The sequence below is a fragment of the Drosophila rhopaloa genome, unplaced genomic scaffold (genome assembly GCF_018152115.1).
Source record: "Drosophila rhopaloa isolate 14029-0021.01 unplaced genomic scaffold, ASM1815211v1 contig_3, whole genome shotgun sequence".
NCBI lineage: Eukaryota > Metazoa > Arthropoda > Insecta > Diptera > Drosophilidae > Drosophila > Drosophila rhopaloa.
This window is the reverse complement of record NW_025335123.1, coordinates 16702673-16719537: the sequence shown is the minus strand read 5'-3', so window position 1 is coordinate 16719537 and position 16865 is coordinate 16702673. Positions and strand designations below refer to the sequence as shown.

General features: G+C 45.0%; 1 protein-coding gene across 3 annotated transcripts; it reads right to left on the bottom strand.

Moving 5' to 3' along the window:
• Positions 1-18: 18 nt before the first annotated feature.
• LOC108051097 (E3 ubiquitin-protein ligase HECW2) lies at positions 19-16847 on the bottom strand. Of its 3 annotated transcripts, XM_017133050.2 has the most exons (5): positions 16155-16847; positions 13582-16091; positions 13011-13177; positions 2724-2912; positions 19-2615 (listed from the first exon to the last, which is right to left on the bottom strand). In XM_017133050.2, the coding sequence occupies exons 1-5, from the start codon at positions 16504-16506 to the stop codon at positions 1541-1543; spliced, it is 4293 nt and encodes a 1430-aa protein (XP_016988539.1). In that variant the 5' UTR covers positions 16507-16847; the 3' UTR covers positions 19-1540. The 3 variants fall into 3 exon arrangements, with proteins under 3 accessions (XP_016988539.1, XP_016988541.1, XP_016988540.1); XM_017133052.2 differs by lacking the exons at positions 13011-13177; positions 13582-16091; positions 16155-16847 and adding an exon at positions 7672-8161; XM_017133051.2 differs by lacking the exons at positions 13011-13177; positions 13582-16091; positions 16155-16847 and adding an exon at positions 5543-5743.
• Positions 16848-16865: the final 18 nt, after the last annotated feature.

Genomic DNA, 16865 nt, shown 5'->3' with positions numbered 1-16865 from the left:
TAAAAAAACCTCCACAGATTTGCTTTTGAAGTAAAAGGCTCACATTTATTTGTTTATAATTATAGTTAATTTGTTCATAAATACACGCACATTAATAATTCATTAAAAACAATCTTCATTTATTAATAAGGAGTTCAAAAAGCGTTTTTTATCTCTATATCTGTCTCTTTTACTGACACCGTCTTTGTTTGTCGCTCTGTCTCTCTCCATCTCGATTTTCCTTCTCTGTCGCTTTCCGTATTAACTAATGCCAAAAATACATGTAAACAAATCACCATTTAGTTATCTTTTCGTTTCGTTCTCGCTTTCGATCAATTCTAATCCTACAAATTGTTTTTTTTTTGCATTCGTTTGTTTATTATTTAGCTACGTTTTGAATTTTGTATGTTTTTGTTAATATATTTTCGTTAATTGTATGCGCCGAAAGAACCAATAAAGCCGAAGCAACGCACTGGACCAATTTTTAATCGTTGGCAAAACAGCAGCCAATTTGTGTATATATAATATACCATATATACCCGATCGGAGCTGGCACGTGCTGCCTGTCCTGGCCAGAGATTTGGTCAATTGGCAGGCAAGGATGCACAGGGCAACTTCCACACGGATAGTTAAACGGTTTGTAAATTCAAAAACAATTTACATACTTTTTGGGTTAAGGGAGTAAGGAGGGGTAAATATATAGGTATATATATATATATATGCTATAATAACTGACATCCACAATACGCTTATTTGGAATGCACACATTTAGGGAGTGTTTAAATTTGAGTTGGAATTCGAGTTAAGGCTAAGACAACATTATAAGCTAGTTAAGTATTGGCGTAGAGTGGCTCTGCTCTCTTTCTTTGGACCCTGCTAAACTGGATCTGCAGCAGCGATTACGCGTCGAAAATTTCTCTAGAGGCAGTTGGCATCGTTTCGATTGTAAATCAGGCAGAGTCAAGCGAAGGATCCTTAGGCTTAGAAGTTATCCGGGGGCGTGTAGATCTTAGGACTAATGACTGGCGGCGCTGGCAAGCCGTTTTGCTCTTGAGGTAACTTCCATTCAGTGAACGGCAAACGAAGGCGAAGGCAAATTGTCTACGAACTAGTGGGATGCCATGCCTAAAGTAGCGAGTCTGTCTACGGCTAGGCTTTGTTTTTAGGGGGGACGGGTAACCTACGTATATAAATAACTACAGTACAATCCTGGGTCTTGCAGAAATCTCAGAAGACTTAGAAAGTGTTTAGTCGTCTAAACTTCTCACAAAAAATTGCGAATTTAACTATTTGTTTTAAGGATTTCCATAGGAAACCAATTAGACCAAAAGTCGTAGAATATTAAATTGAATAGGGTTTGAATGAAATGTTAAAGACTTTTTCCCTTAACTGCATTGTCCACTTTCAGAGACACCAACTTCCAAGTCCCTGGGATTTCTGCATCACTCCAGAATTCCTAAGCTTAGGCAAGTTATAAAAAACTTCTAAAATCGAAATAAAGCGTTTCGGGGTGTGTGTTCTTGGGTGCAACAAAGTGAGGCTGAGGTGCAATATCACGTGCCTACTCAATGCCGAACGTATTGGTTTCCTCGACGGCCAGCAGCAGCTTCTCGTAGAGCAGCTCGGGCGTGGGATAGGGCGGCAGGTCCAGTCGGTTGAAGCAGGTGTGGGCACGGGGCAGGGCATTGGGCTTGCCCCACTTCTCGATGCAGAAGCGCCGCGGGCCCGTCGAGCCGCGCAGCGCCGAGAAGCCCTCGTAGGGGATGCTCGAGGTGCCAGTCACGAACTGGAGCAGGCGCAGACGCTGCTCGTTGCTGAAGCGCTCGATGACCTGCCAGAACCACACGATCACCTGGTGGTTATCATGGTAGCCGGAACGATACTCGGTATTGAGGCGCCAATCGTTGGTGTCTATTTCGGCAGTGCCGGCAATCACCAGCTCCAATTCCCGGGCATCAAAGACAGAGACCAGACGCGAGTCCACCACCTCGTAGAAGCCGCGCACCAGCGACTCCGTCTGCTCCTGGACGCCGCGCTCCAGTCGCCACTTGATCATGCGCTCCAGGTACTCTTTCTTGTTCTTTTCATTGACGATTATATTCTTGCCGCCCGGCTTCAGTTCCCGCTCCACCACACGTCCCAGCAGCTCCTCTGTGACGCAAAAGGTCAGGCCGAGATCCACGCCGGTGCCGATGTCGTTGTCGCGTATCCACTGCAGCGACTGATGGAACTCATTGTCCAGCGACTCCAAGTCGCTCAGAGCCACGGGCAGACGCAGCAGCGCCTTGTAGAAGGGACGCGTGAAGAAGGCGTCCAGCAGGTACTGGTGTACCAGGGCCAGTCCCAGAACACGGCCACTGAAGCGGAACCAGTCGTGGCAGTTGTCCACGAACGCCGACAGCGGCGACACCTGCACCGTGTACGTGTCGTTGGCGGAGTACTCGAACAGTCCGTAGTATGGGTTGAACAGCTCGCGGGAGAGCAGGAAGAAGAACTCGCGGGAGGGCCCGCCGTAGTCCAGGCCCTCCTCCGTGTCCCAGAGTACGGCGAGGCGGCCGCGCTGTAGGTCCTTCTTGTTGGCGGACATGATGCGACGGAAGGCGTCCTCCAGCAAATGGCTGCGACGGATGTGCAGTCTGTAAAATAGATTCCCAGATTAGTTTTGCTTATACCTGAAGATATTTTCAAGCTTTTTGGACAGTAAAATAAAGAGTTAAATAGTTTTCACTGCCCTTAGTACTTACTTAAGCTTGTGAGGCCCTTGGCCATAGCCCTTGGACTCCAGTTTGCGGTAGAAGCTGCGCAGCTTGGCCTCGAAATCCCTTCGGAACGGTGGCGGCGCCCGCTGTGGCATCCGGGAACTCAGGACCGGCGATCCCTGCGGACTGCGCTCTTCAATAGGAACATAGCTCATGATCTCCTGCTCAAACAGGCTGCGTGGGAGGAGACAGAAGGTGGCGGGAGAATCGTTTAGATACTAGTTAAAATTAGTTGCACTCGGTAAAAGCAATTAACTACGGGGTTGGCCATAAATCTACGGTTAGATCTCTCCGCTATCGGTGCCGTCATATTCGCTCCCATGGCTCATTGATTGCTCATGGCTAATCCGACAATTGATTAGCCCACGCAGCAGAGCACAAGCACATCCGACAGCCCGGAAAGGACGCCCATCCGAATACGGAGTGTGCATAGATAGCGGATAAAGGAGATAAATGCGCTTTGGACTTTGGATGGAACCGTGTGGTCGCACTGTGAGAAAAATGTTTTCTTTCAAATGTTCTAAATAGATCTAGACATGTGTTGACATAACACATACATCTTTAAAAATATCACACTATCTCAAGTTTTTATAGAATTAAAATTATTTTTAATTGTGTAAAATCTTAATTTTATCGTCAATAAAAGCGATCGAAATCTTTATTAAATGAATAGAGCAACTATCAAACTGACATGGAAGCTAATAGTAATTAATTTAAATACGAGAGCTAATTGATCTCTATTGTAAGTAGAAAATTCAAATTAGCTATCCGATTCATAAACACTTGTTCAGACTGAAAATCATACGACTGCAGCTGGCTGATACGTCACTCTGCGACATATAGAACCGATTCTGGATCGATGTTTGGCGGTGATGAAATCAGACCAGAGATGACCAGCGCAAAAGATCAGGAGGGCAAGTGATTTGTCATGGACATTAATATGCGTTTTGAATACATTTTAGAAGAGCAACAAGAGCGAGTCTTTCTTCCGCCCCTTTTCCCCACACCAGCTGGCCACGCCCACCTCTCCCCAAACCAAAAGACCGTCAAAGTTTTCTCACCGTCAGGCGGAAGAATCGCTCGATTTCCAATCAATGCAATCGATTAGGTCAAAGGCGACCTTCGCCCAAAGCCAGAACAGACTTTTCCTTCCAGGTTTTTTTGTTTTGGTTTTGGTTCTTTAGCTTTTTCTTTAGACCAATCTATCGATTGGCTCGGCAATACTAACTATTCCGATTCTAAGTAGTTAATCCATAATTTAAAATTGCTATTTGGTTGCGCCTTTTGCTTTTGCTCTGGCGACCTTCAACTTGAAATTGAAAATTGGCCAATTAATAACGCAAATTATGGCGGTCAACCGCAGTCGTGGTGGGTAGAGGTGCTATATATATATAATTTTGGGGGGGATCGGTTCGTATCGGATCGGATCGAATGGATAGTGACAACAGTTTTGCTTGCAATTATCGCCCGCTCGGAAGTGACTAATTCCCCAATTGGAGCTCCCCTTCTGGGCTCATTAGCAATACTTTTTGGCAGTTTTTAATGGCAGATGGAAATGGAAATGGAAACGGATCAATTAATGGCTAGTCTAATACGAGTGCTACACACATGACGCGTCAAATTACTTTCAAATTGAATGAAATTCTTGCAAATTATTGGAACAACAGGAAGCTGCAATTAACGAGAATTAAACGCAAAATGAAAACCGAACCACCCAAAAAATAAAAGCGTGAAGAACGCAAAAGTGCTTGTGGTTGACACCCAACAAAGAACCACAACCAACGATCGCCATTATGCGGGGCACTGAGCGATAGGCTATGGGCGGCAGGGGGCGTGGCTGGGACGTAGGAATATCCATAAACACTCGATGCAATCGTTCTACACTGTCGGTCACTGACTTTGCACCGAAAGAAAGTCCACAAAAGTGAGGAAATGCTGTGGGATTGGCTGTGATAATGGCGAGTGGCACTCCAATTGGGCATTATAAAAATTATGACTATTTCTCAAACTATACCTATACTATATCCTTTCTCAAAATTATATAGCAAAACATACACCTTCTCAAGAAAATTGCATTACTAATTTTAAATTGGTCTTTTCAGTTAGCTTGATATTAGTAACCTATAGATATTTATCAAAGAATTTTGTAACTTTATCCATGACAAGAGGTCAATTAGTTTGAAAATAGGGAAATCAAATATTATATATCCTTCTATAATACAAATAGATTAAGTCAAAACTCAGTTGGCCAAATCGTTTAATATCGCCGCTACAGGATAAAGTTCAATGACTAAATAAAGCTAAAGTACATATCCAAAACCGATGTTATCATCGACATGTCTCTTGGTCCCACTCTTCTTATGAAATATTAAAAAAATATGTGAATCTATTTTAAAGGAAACATTATTTTGAGCTCAAATTACAAGTCCCCCAATCTGCAAAAATAATTGGCATTATGCGGGAACGCAAAAGCTGTCGGTGATCTCTCCCATTCATATTTTATTATAGTTGCCACTCCACTTTCCATTCCATCATGCCGTACTTCCCTTACACACTCCTCTTTTGCACATTTTATTAACAATTTATGAATGCACCGCCACCGACACCGATTCTACCCACATTGTACATTTCGCCCTGCGACAACTTCAGAAATTATTCGCTAAATATTTGGAATTGCCGCGAGCTTTACGAGACGCACTCATGAAATATGATATGAAAGGGAAGCGCTTTTATGCTGGTCGAGACAGTAAAACCACATTTAAATATATTAGCGCAAGAACAAGAATCTGTGGCGACTCACGTACTTCTCCCACATGTGGAAGGTGTAGACGAACTTGGAAAAAAGACCCATTTGATGGGCTGTAAATCCGAAATGGATTCTCAATTAGCAGTACACTAAATCCACATAAAGCAAAACACCGACAAAAAAAAATAAAACTCCAATCACAAACGAAAACTTTGGTAAAATCGATTCCCAATTCAACTGAAGCAGGCAGTCGACTGATTTTGGTTCTCCATTCGGTTCGGTTTGGTTCGATTCCAAGCTGCACCACCAGATATGTGGATGCAATGGGGGGCAGAGAGAAGGGGCGAGAGATACCACGATAAGCTGATAAGGAAGGCGGCGATAATGGAGCCTTAACCCATTTAGGTTTTCGGGTGCCTATGGGTGTTTGTTTCGGGGCTATGAATATATCTACGGGTTTGTGGTTTCCGTAACGAATAAAAGCAAGCGAAAGTACCAGACTGATCGAATATTTATTTTTTGAGAGGTTATTCTTTGGGTCGCATAAATTATATATATAATAAGTAATTTCTAAGGACACAAAAATTTAAAATATATTTAATCGATATTTGACAAGTTGTTTAGTTCTTTAAAAAGTTTTACAGGTTTATTTTCATAAGACTGTTGAAATCATATTTTATAAACCAAAATACCAAACATTGAAAAAGTAACAGGGTTTTCTAGAAGTTTTTAACAAACCTTTCCCGAGAAAAGCTTTATATAAATATTTTCGTTAATAAATTTCAAGAAGCAACATGTAACAGAAATTAAACTCAAGAGTTTTAAACCCTATATAAAGGGTTTATGTTTTCAATCTGTTTTGGTTTTAGTACTCACTTGAAACTTAAACAAAACTCTTAGGCAAGCGAAATCTAATCCGAAATCGTTAAATTAGTTACAACACTGCCCCATTAACCGATTGGCCAACCAACAAATTAGAAAATCTATGCCTGATAAGCTATAAACTATGTCCGCAACCCAACACAGTAATTGTGTAACATAAACAAACCACTTGAACCGACCATATATCCTTGAGGTTTGGAGATCACATAACATGGAACTCTGCAATTGAACACGCGACATAATAGATCCAAAATACCGACTAAAAAATGTGATGGGTTCCCACATTCCCGAGACAAATTACTCATAATTTGTGCGAACTGTTTACGCGGCATTCCACAGCATTCCTGCAACCCGAAAGCACTGGAGTTTCATCCAGATCGGAACGCTGTAACGTGGGAAAGGAATGGGAGCCGGCATCTGGAACCCGATCTCCACGGATAGAAAAGTGCAGTGCCGGCGGAATGGAAATCAACAAAATCGGATGCATCCGGGGACAGGATGTGATCTCGTTTTTTGCATGCGCTGCATTTCTGCGATGCAATTTTATTGTGGGAAGTGCTTGGGAAATGGGAGACTGGGCAATAGATGAGTAAACAGATCTCGAATGACTCAAAAACAGAATATAGAATATTTTGTAATAACAAATATAAGTTTGTTTGGACATCAATTAAATTCTAATATTAACTAATGATAAACTCTTTTTTTCTCTTTCTCTACTAAACAAAACACCTACAACTTTTAAAGAAATGATTACTATCTATTAAAATGGAAAATAATTCAAAACAAACCCTTTTCCTTCAGTGATTAAAATATATGTTTAACCCAGAAAAAATATATAAATTTCTTGATTTAAAATGTAAAGTATTCCCATTAAAATTAATATGACTAGTATATTATATGATCATCCCATTAAACCGTATAAATATCCTTGCTAATATCCCTAGAAAGTCTTAAGAATAAAAGCAAATTCATTTAGTTAATATATTCCGAATTATTTAAAGTTTCTAGTTTGCGATGTTTACTTAGTAATATAATAATAAATAATATAGTATGTCCTGTTAGCATTGCCATTAATTTTAAATTTTCATATAACTTGTTTATGCGGTTAATATTTATAAAATTTTGGGGGTTCCTTAATAACTTTTTATGAAATAAAAAAAGTTCCCAAAGTTTATCGCCTGATAATCTAAGGGTACTTCACCTCGATACCAATGACTAAACTAAACGAGAGCGGGGTCACTAAGCCCTTGCCCAGGGGACTTTTTGGATGGTATTTAAGGGTTGATTACTAAATGATCTACTTACACGGCCCACACAATGTAGGCAGCCTTCGATAGAAAGCCCATTTTTGTTGTGCGCCCAAAGCCTTAAGCACCAAATGGTTAACCATCACTGAGATCACCAGAGATCGATCCTCTCGGAAAGGATATTTCGCCAACCGCTTTTGAAGGGCGCGAAACGGTTAACGAGGGTTCGAGAATCGGGTAGTATCGGTTGGTTAGCGGTTAAACGGTAAACGGGACGATGTGTGCTCACGCTGCGGCTGTTGAAATGCTTCTGGTGATAGAAGCTCACTATCCGACGAACGGAACGAAGTCGCAACGGAGGCAGAAGCGGCAGCGTCAACCAAACGCCGAACGGAACGGAACGAAACCGGCGGAGTCACAGATAAACAAAAAGACAAAAAAAATAATATTATAAAAACAGAGCTCCAAACTCTCGCTTTCCGACGGGGTGGTTTATATGCCGTCCTCTATGCTCGATGGCCTATAAGCATATAGCATATGCTACCCCAGAGACCGACGAATGCAGAATGCTGGCGTTTGTCTAGCCGCCTAACCGATAAATATGAAATTCAATTCAATTTAAGCGGCAAAGAAAATTATTTAATTATTCGCTGGTTTTGTTTTCGGTCGGCGTTTCGTTTCGTTTAGTTCTGTTTTGGTTTCGTTTGTGTTTTGCTTGTGTTTTTTATGTGCAAGGCGGTGATCGAGGCGGTGCAGCGCTGTCCCAATCGACGTCGCCGAAGACCCAGCAGAATCCGCCGAACTCCAAGTCACATCGATCGCACAGTGGTCAAGAAACAGGGTCAAGATTGGTTTACATGTGGGTAAGCCCTACTTAAAGCAGGACTTTACGAAAATAAATTTATGAAATAGTGCTAACCATTTAAAAAATATATTTTAAAAATAATAATAAGAGGTTTTTTATATATGATAATTCGGTTCTTAAAACTTCTAAGAACGAATGAAAATGTTTTCGAACAACTACTAATCTACAAACCTCAATTTAATTTTATAAATGTCTTAAGAAATTCACAAGGTTTTTGGAAGAAATAAAATCTTTTTTATATAGCGTTAAGCCCTTGAAGTTTCGAATGTTTTCTTTCATTTTATTTGTTTTCATCTTCTTAACCTTTATCAAAAAGTATATTTACATTACATATAGTTAGGTAAAAGGTTACAAAATCTTGCAAAAATTGTTGAACTTTTAATAAGAACATTATTGGCTTGAAGACAAACTTGAAATCTATCTTTACATAAAGATCATCTTCTTAATAGAATTTAAAACCTTAAGACTTGGCTCCACTGTACCGCCTGCCAGCTGTTGCCGGCATGACTTCGGGTTCGGATTCGGATTGGGGGTTCGGATTCGGTTTCGGCGCTCGCTGCCACCGATTGAAATTGAGTCACCCCACGAGGAGTGCACTTCAAACGATCGACGACAGCCCCATCCCAATCGCATGGCCCGGCGATGACACTTGGGTGGGTGAGTGTGTGGCGTTGGTCATGGTTGTAATTGTCCGCTCATCACTTCCACTCCCACTCCCCCTCCGCCAGCGGGAACCACTCCCACTCCCTCTTCCACTGAAGCTAGCACCACGCCCCAAAACGGAAGCCAGCCACAACAAAACGGCGAACACACCACAAACAAACGCCGGCCACTGTCTCCACTCCATGTCTCCAAAGCTCCATTGCTACATTGCTCCATTGCTCCAATGCCTCAATGCTACCGTGTCCCAATCGAACTGCACGCATGCGCAGCCGCCCAAAAACCCAATGAACTGTAAACAAGCAACAAACAACGGCAATAACTAAAAAAAGCGAACATTCCCTTCTACGGGTCAAATTTAAACGGCAAACAGCAGTTAACCCAACTCCACTGCTAACTTCCTGCTCCAAAAATATCATTCGAACGTGCCAATACCCTTACTAATTTATTATTTCTTTAATTTGGAAAAATGACTTCTTAAATCAACTGTTTTTCTTTGGAACATAATAATAAGATGTTATACATCATCTTCCAATGTTTTCATAAAGATGTTAAAATATAAAACTCTATTATGAATAAAGGCTAAACAGGTTTACTATAAATTACAGCGACTATCTAAGCTATTTATAACAAGAAAGGAAAGCTAACTTCGGGCGGAGCCGAAGTTGATATACCCTTGCAGAATATTCTATAAATTATATTCTCCAAAATTATTCATATGATGCATTCTTAATACTCATAAAAAGTCCCAACTTCCTAACTTTAAAAACACCAAAGTTATGTCATTTCCAATCGTTCAGTTATATGGCAGCAATAAGATATAGTCGGCCGATCCTTATGAAATTTGGTAGGTCGGATTGATTGGCCAAAAATAAGACCCATAGAAAATCCCAACTTCCTAACTTTAAAAACACCAAAGTTATGGCATTTCCGATCGTTCAGTTATATGGCAGCTATATGATATAGTGGCCCGATCCGGCTCGTTCCGACTTATATACTACCTGCAATAGAAAGACAACTTTTGGGAAAGTTTCAAGCAGATAGCTTTAAAACTGAGGGACTAGTTTGCGTAGAAACGGACGGACAGACGGACAGACGGACGGACAGACGGACAGTCGGACATGGCTATATCAACTCAGGAGGTGATCCTGATCAAGAATATATATACTTTATAGGGTCGGAAATGTCTCCTTCACTGCGTTGCAAACTTTTGACTGAAATTATAATACCCTCTGCAAGGGTATAAAAATATGTGTATTGGGGAAAGCTAGCTCTTTTGTAAATTAGATATACCCTAAGGAAGATGATTTAAAATGCCAACTGAAAACTTGTCAATGCCTTGAAGACGGCGACGAAGTTCAATGATGACGATTACTACGAGACTGCGAGGGTGCCGATGATAATGATAATACTTGCTGATGGCAGTGTCGTCATCTGCCGCACCCCCGCCAAAAACGAAAGACGACCAGACCAGACGGGACTCGGACTGGGACTCGGACTTGGACTTGGAGTTGCTATTGTGGCACAGCCACTATTCGTTCCCCGTTTGGCCAATAAATTATGCTTCATTTGGAATTGGGTTAAACTGCGAGCGAGAGGCGAGGGGAATTAGCGGATTAGTGGGGAGTGCGGGGGCTTGGAGTGCCATATTTATGGGGCAGCTGCTACGGCTTTAGGGCGTTGCCCTGTCCCGGACGGGGGGCGTGGCTGCTCCCGAAGTTGGAATGTCCCATCAAGCAGTAAACCGAAGATCGCTCAATACACTCTTTTCTGCTATAAAAAAAACCCTCACTATCCACATTCTGCCCACTTCTATCGCATGCAGTTATTTTTATATTTTCAGGTAATATTTAGAATGAAAAAAAAAGCATTTAGCCAACTGGTGAAATATGTAGATATCTTGGAGCACTTATTTGCTGACTCTTAGTCGGCTTTTGAATTTATCATTGAGGCGCAACACCCCCGGAATGAGGAAGGGGCAGGCGGTGGGGTTACCTCATCCGAGCGAATGGAATGACTAACGGCCAAGTGCAGATTGTCTGGGGCTGCGGATTCTGATCTAAGCCTCCCCGATGCGGAGTTGTGCAATCCAAGTGGTTCTGGCCGACGTCGTATGTATTTCCCCAATGCGATTGGTTTCAATGCTGGTGTAAATACTTTTCTAAACAAGCCCGTTAACTGGCATTCTTTACGATGCAATATATACCAAAGGGGAGGGGGAGGGGGAGGGGAAAAAACATTTTTCAACTCAAAAACGCTCTTTAAAATGCCATTAATCATATATCATATTTTTATCAAGACATAACTTTGTTGCTATGCGTTCTTGAGACTATACCAATGTATGTGTAAACCCATTAAATCTACATTTTAAAATGTTATGTTTTTGATCTATTGCTCCATTTATCTGCATTTAACATTTTTCTACGTAATAGGTAATTCGTTGTTCACTTTATTGCCATTTTCAAATCTATTAACAAAAAGGTAAGAACTATTGTATATCCAGTTTACTACTAAATGAGCTGAGATGGGGAAGATTAAACCATTTATCTTACAATTTTATTTAGATATGTCATGACATTAAAGGGTTTGTTAAGAAGTTGACCTTATTTTGCTGGCCTATAATTTAACTACTTGCAAAAGGATCTATTCCCTCAAAATTCCGCAGAGGAATTCTTTATTAGCATTATCTACAAGGACGTCATGTACCTGATTATGTCAATATTGTACCTGATATTTCCTCGCAAAGCAGCTAAAACTCCCACGGCTCATTTTCTGACTGTTGCGGGGGGGCCAATGAAGCGCGACAATTTGGCTAATTGAAATGCAATTAAATGGCTCAATCGGAATCAGAATCGGAATTGTTGGTGGCCGCTGCAGAGTAATCGACAATTTGAGAGGTTGAGAGCTTGAGAGGCGCCGCCGACTTAATCTGTCGGCGTCATTTTCCATTTTGCTGCCGCCGAGATTGGGATTAAGATTAAGGTCAGCACTGCATGTGGATGCCGGACGATTGGCGGGCTGCAGTTCCTCAATTTTTGTGGTCGGCGCGGAGCGATAAATGTATTTTTGAAGAAACACGGTCAATTAGACAATAAGCAATGAGATTAGAAGCCAAGACGAAGTGCTAGCCTTGCCGTGAGTAGGTGGTTAGTCCGTTTGCTTTGTTGGACGTGTTTGGCGTTTTGGAAAATTAGCCAACAACCTTCGACACGGTTTTCAAAAGCAATTAAGCCCACTCGCACACTCATATGCGGAGCACTCAAGCAGGACCGCCGCCAAAATCGATCGAAGCCAACAGCACCAGGTCTAAATCAAAGCCAAAGCCAAAGCCAAAACCCAAGCCAAACCAAAACAAACCTAACCGAACTGAACTGAACTGATCCGAGCCAAGAAAATGACGCAGCAATGCAATTTCAGGCCAGGTGGATTTGGCCTGGCTCTGGGACCTTCGTCAAGTGCAGGTGGAGCTACCGGCTGGAGGCCACGGGTGCGTCACGTGAGCGGGACTATTGCGAGGGGTTCATTAGCACCACGGCAGTTCCGAGGGTTTCCAGCTGTCTGGCAGGTGGAACAAGCCGAGTATTGTGCTTTACACGCACGCAAAACTTAGATTTAAAGGGATGAGAAAGGTCTAAAGATCTTAAATTAATTTTTAAATTTTATAAATATGTAATCCTGGGTAAATGTATTTATACATACATATTTATATTTATATGAAATAGGTATTTCAGTGGACAAGAATGTTTAGAAAGACACCTCGTAATTTTTAAATCTACCAAGGAAAATCATTTATCGAACACTCCCACCCGAGAGGAGTTCGCTTCCCAACATCTCTATCTATTAATTTTAGAAAACCAGGTCAGGACACTCACCTCAGCAAAATGGTCAGTTGTAGGTCATGGCCCAATCTCTCGAGAGCGGGAACACCCTCCACCCGCAGGATATTGATTTTTTCACGAAGCGGTCGGGACATTGTGTGCTGCCCCTGACGCTCTCGCAGGATCTCCAGGATGTTCGGCTGGCGCAGGAAGGCGATGACCTTAAAAACAAGTCAGGGATTCAATTAACAATTAAATGGGAATTTTAAAGGTTTATACAATTTGGGTTTAAAAGGCTTTGTATGCGAACTACTTCTTTAAAAGCCAAATTTTATAAGTAGTTAATTCTTTAAGCTCTAAAATAAATAATAAAGAATTAAGTAAAACCTTAAATAAATAAAATTGAATAATATAAAATGATTTAAAAAAATAATACTCCTTCTATACACTTCAAAATAAAAACCCCGATTAATATCATACATTGTTTTACGATTTAAAACTTAAAACTCTTAAAATGATAAACCCTTTTAATGCATCATAAGAATGAAAATGGTGAAGTTAAAATTCAACACTTAATCGATCTATCTTGGTATCTTGCCATATAATATAGTGGACAAAAAATTACCTTTTCGTTGTAGGCAATGGGCACATCTTCGTACCCGGCTGCAGTGGCTTCCGCTCCTGTCATGCCGGCGGCTCCACCCGCTGCTCCGCGCAAGCTATAGGCACAGGCGATGGCTGCCGCCGTGGTGCAGTTGTGGCCGTGTCCATGGCTACTTCTGGACGAGGACGACGATGAGGGCCTGGGCGGAGGCAAAGGCGGCACGCCGGACACGGAGGATCCCGGACTGGCGTTAATATGCCCACTGGTGGCCGACAGGCAGTTACCATCCACCAGATCCGGATAGTAGTATCCCACGCCCGGCTGCTGCTGCTGCGGATGCTGCTGGCGATGGCGCACCACTCGTGGACACTCCACGGGCAGGCGAGGATCCATGAACGAGGTGCGGCGGTGTTGGTGGTCAATAAAGAACTGCTTGCCGGACTGGTCCAGCTTGGTCTCCCAGCAGGAGGGCAGTTCCCTGCCCATCTGGGCGAAGGTGTTAACTAACGCCACCAAATCCTTGTTGTACTGGTATCGCTGGAAGCACTGCGGATCGCGTCGGATGCGCATTACCATGTGCTTGAGGGCGGCATTCCGGTTGTAGATGGCTAGCGCAGCCTCGTTGGTGTGCAGCAGGGAATAGAAATCCGGGCGGCAGAGCATCAGGATGGCGGGATGGATAGCCGAAGCGGGGGGAGGAACAGCCGGAGCAGCGGCATTGGCACTGCTATTCGCAGAAGGTGGCAGATTGTAAAGCTGCGCGGCTCTACTCTCATTGGTAATGGTGCGACGGATGCTCTGATACCGCCTATCCAGCTGCTGGCGATGGTGCTGCTCCCTTCCCGCTGGCCCTCCACTTGGCGCCGCTCCTGGTCGCTGCCAGGAGGTCGTCCGCGTTGTGTGATCGATGTAGAAGATGCGTCCGTGGCTGTCCATGCGTGCCTCCCAAGCGGGTGGCAGTGGTGGCTCTCCCGCGGCTCCGGCTCCGCTCGATCCTGACACCGTGCCCGATCCCGGTTCCATCAGGGCTGCTCCAGCGGCTGCTGCCGCCGCCGCCGCTGCTGCGGCCGCACTGCGTTCTGGAATGGAGGGCAAGCGCGTGCTGCTTATGTGCACCACCTCGTCCGGCGGCTCCTGACCCTGCTCCTGGCTACCATCCTGCAGGAAGATGTAATCCAATTGACTAGAGGCGGCTGGGGGATCCGTTGGGACTCCCACGCCGCTGGCGAGGCTGGAGTTGGCAGTGACAGCTTGGAGGCGGGCATGCCGTCGGGCATGGTGAGTGGGCGTGGGCGGACACACCAATGGCGATCCAGGGGCTCCGCCTGTTGTACTAGCTCCGGCTCCTCCGCCCACGCGTTTGAGCAGCCGCTGCTGAGGTCGCTGGCCATGGAATGTTGGAGTTCCTGGCGGCACCGCATCCATAAGTGCTCCGCCAACGCCTCTGCCTCTGGTGGGCGAGTGCTGCTCGGGACTCAAGCTGAGGTCCAGGGGAGAGGCACTACGCGTGGAGCAGCCCGAAGGGGGGCTTCTTTGCCTTTTTGGTGAGAGCAGGAGACGAGGGGAGGCTTGCTCCTCCGATGAACTTGCCTTGCCATTGGAAAGGGCACGGGTGAGTGGACGGTGCTGCCGCAAATATGGAAATTGGAGACTGTTCGGCGACGAGGACGTGGATCCAACACCCGAGGAGCTGGGGAAGGTGGGGAACTCGTAGCTCTGGTGGACCGGTACCTTCTGTGTGCTGATGGTGTTGATGTAACTGTCCGGACCGATCTTCTTCTTAAGCAGCGGCTTAAAACGCACTGGTGGCGTGGCCAGGGGTGAGTTGTTGGAACTCCCACTGCCCTGGGTCATCTCCTCGGCCAGTCGCTCATCTGTGTCCAGGATGTCAAACTGGAAGACATCGCCTTGGAGCTTAAGGTCCCTTCCTACAGCACGCGGCGGCCAGGAGCGTTCCAGCGGACGATGCTGTGGAGGCGATGGTTGTCTGAGATGATGATGATGATGATGATGTTGTTGCTGCTGCTGCTTCTGTTGCTGCTGCTGACGGCGCTGCACATGAGCACTGGCCTGGAGGGCCGCGGCGGCTCCTAGCAGACTCTCCACGGCAGCCGCCTCCTCGTCCTCCTCCTCCTCGACCTCTTCATCCACTTCAGCCATGCTCAGAGTATCCACCATCTCAGCAGGCACTGTTTCGAAGCATTCTCGTGCTACCCACAGATTAAAGCCGTCTCCGTTTGCATTGGACAGTGTGGTGGCAGGTGCTCCTGCCGCCTTGGTCTTCTTCTTGGCTCCGCTGAGGGGCGTGGAGCCGCCACTTTGAGGCGACAGTGTCCAGGACTTGCGACGGGCTCCGCCGCCCACACTGCTGCCGCCATCACTGCCAATGCTGCCATTGTAGGAATTGGTGGGCGAGAGCGTGGCATTGTTGGCTGGTGTCTCGCAGGATTTGGTGGAGAGCAGTGTCTGGTGGCGGGGTTCCTTGTGTTCCCTTGACTCCTTGCATTCCGGGGGTCTATCGTCTTTGGGCGCTGTAGGTAAGGCATGGAAGTTTAGTGAATAATTTTTCTTGGATAACTCTCTGGATAACTCACATGCCAGTGCGCAAGCCCCCAACTCCAGATGATCCTCCTGGTCGTCCTGGTTTCCAGATGCCAGTGGCTGTTCCTCCACCTCGCTGACACTCACCTGAACATCGTTGGCCAGAGTCAGGGCACTCTGAAAGGCCTGCTCCAGTTCGTCGCTTTCGTTGCCGTTGCGCGCCTCGTAGAAGGCCTCCTCCTCTTTGGGATCATCCTCCTCGTCCTCCTCCTCCTCCTCTTCGTCGTCCCCCGCCTCCGCCTCCTGCGACCTGATTGCAATGGGATCCACTGGGTTCCTGTCCGCCAGGCATGACGAAGATGCTGCCAAGGGCTTTAGAGCCACTGAAGCAGCTGGTGGCTCCATTTCTTCGTTCGCCAACGGAGTTCAAGATGTGCTCTTCCTCTTCTTCCGTTTGGCGTCCCCACCTCTCTTCCTCTTCCACTACTGCCACCCTGCCCCCGCGCCCTGCCCAGGGTTAACAGTTACAGTTACAGCTGCACTTGCTCTACTTTGGCGTTGTGACGTTTGCTGCCTTTGGCACAGCGCATTTCGTGGCCGCCTGCTGCCATTAGTCCTGGTTCTTGGCTTGCTCTACTCACTGCCCGCAAGGCCGGGGCGCTCGCTTTAGTTTATCAATTGTCAATTAAAAAGTTGCTAAAAATATTTCGGGGCAGTCAGTGTGACCGGATGGCAATGTTGTAATTTGCTAGGGAGCACTGCCC

Excerpts from the sequence above, each read along its gene's own strand:
- LOC108051097 (XM_017133050.2), bottom strand. The coding sequence starts at position 16,506 with ATGGAGCCACCAGCTGCTTCAGTGGCTCTAAAGCCCTTGGCAGCATCT. Across the intron at positions 16,092-16,154 it reads GGGGGCTTGCGCACTGGCAT|CGCCCAAAGACGATAGACCC; the intron begins GTGAGTTATCCA and ends CCTTACCTACAG. Across the intron at positions 2,913-13,010 it reads CAACTGACCATTTTGCTGAG|CCTGTTTGAGCAGGAGATCA; the intron begins GTGAGTGTCCTG and ends CCTCCCACGCAG.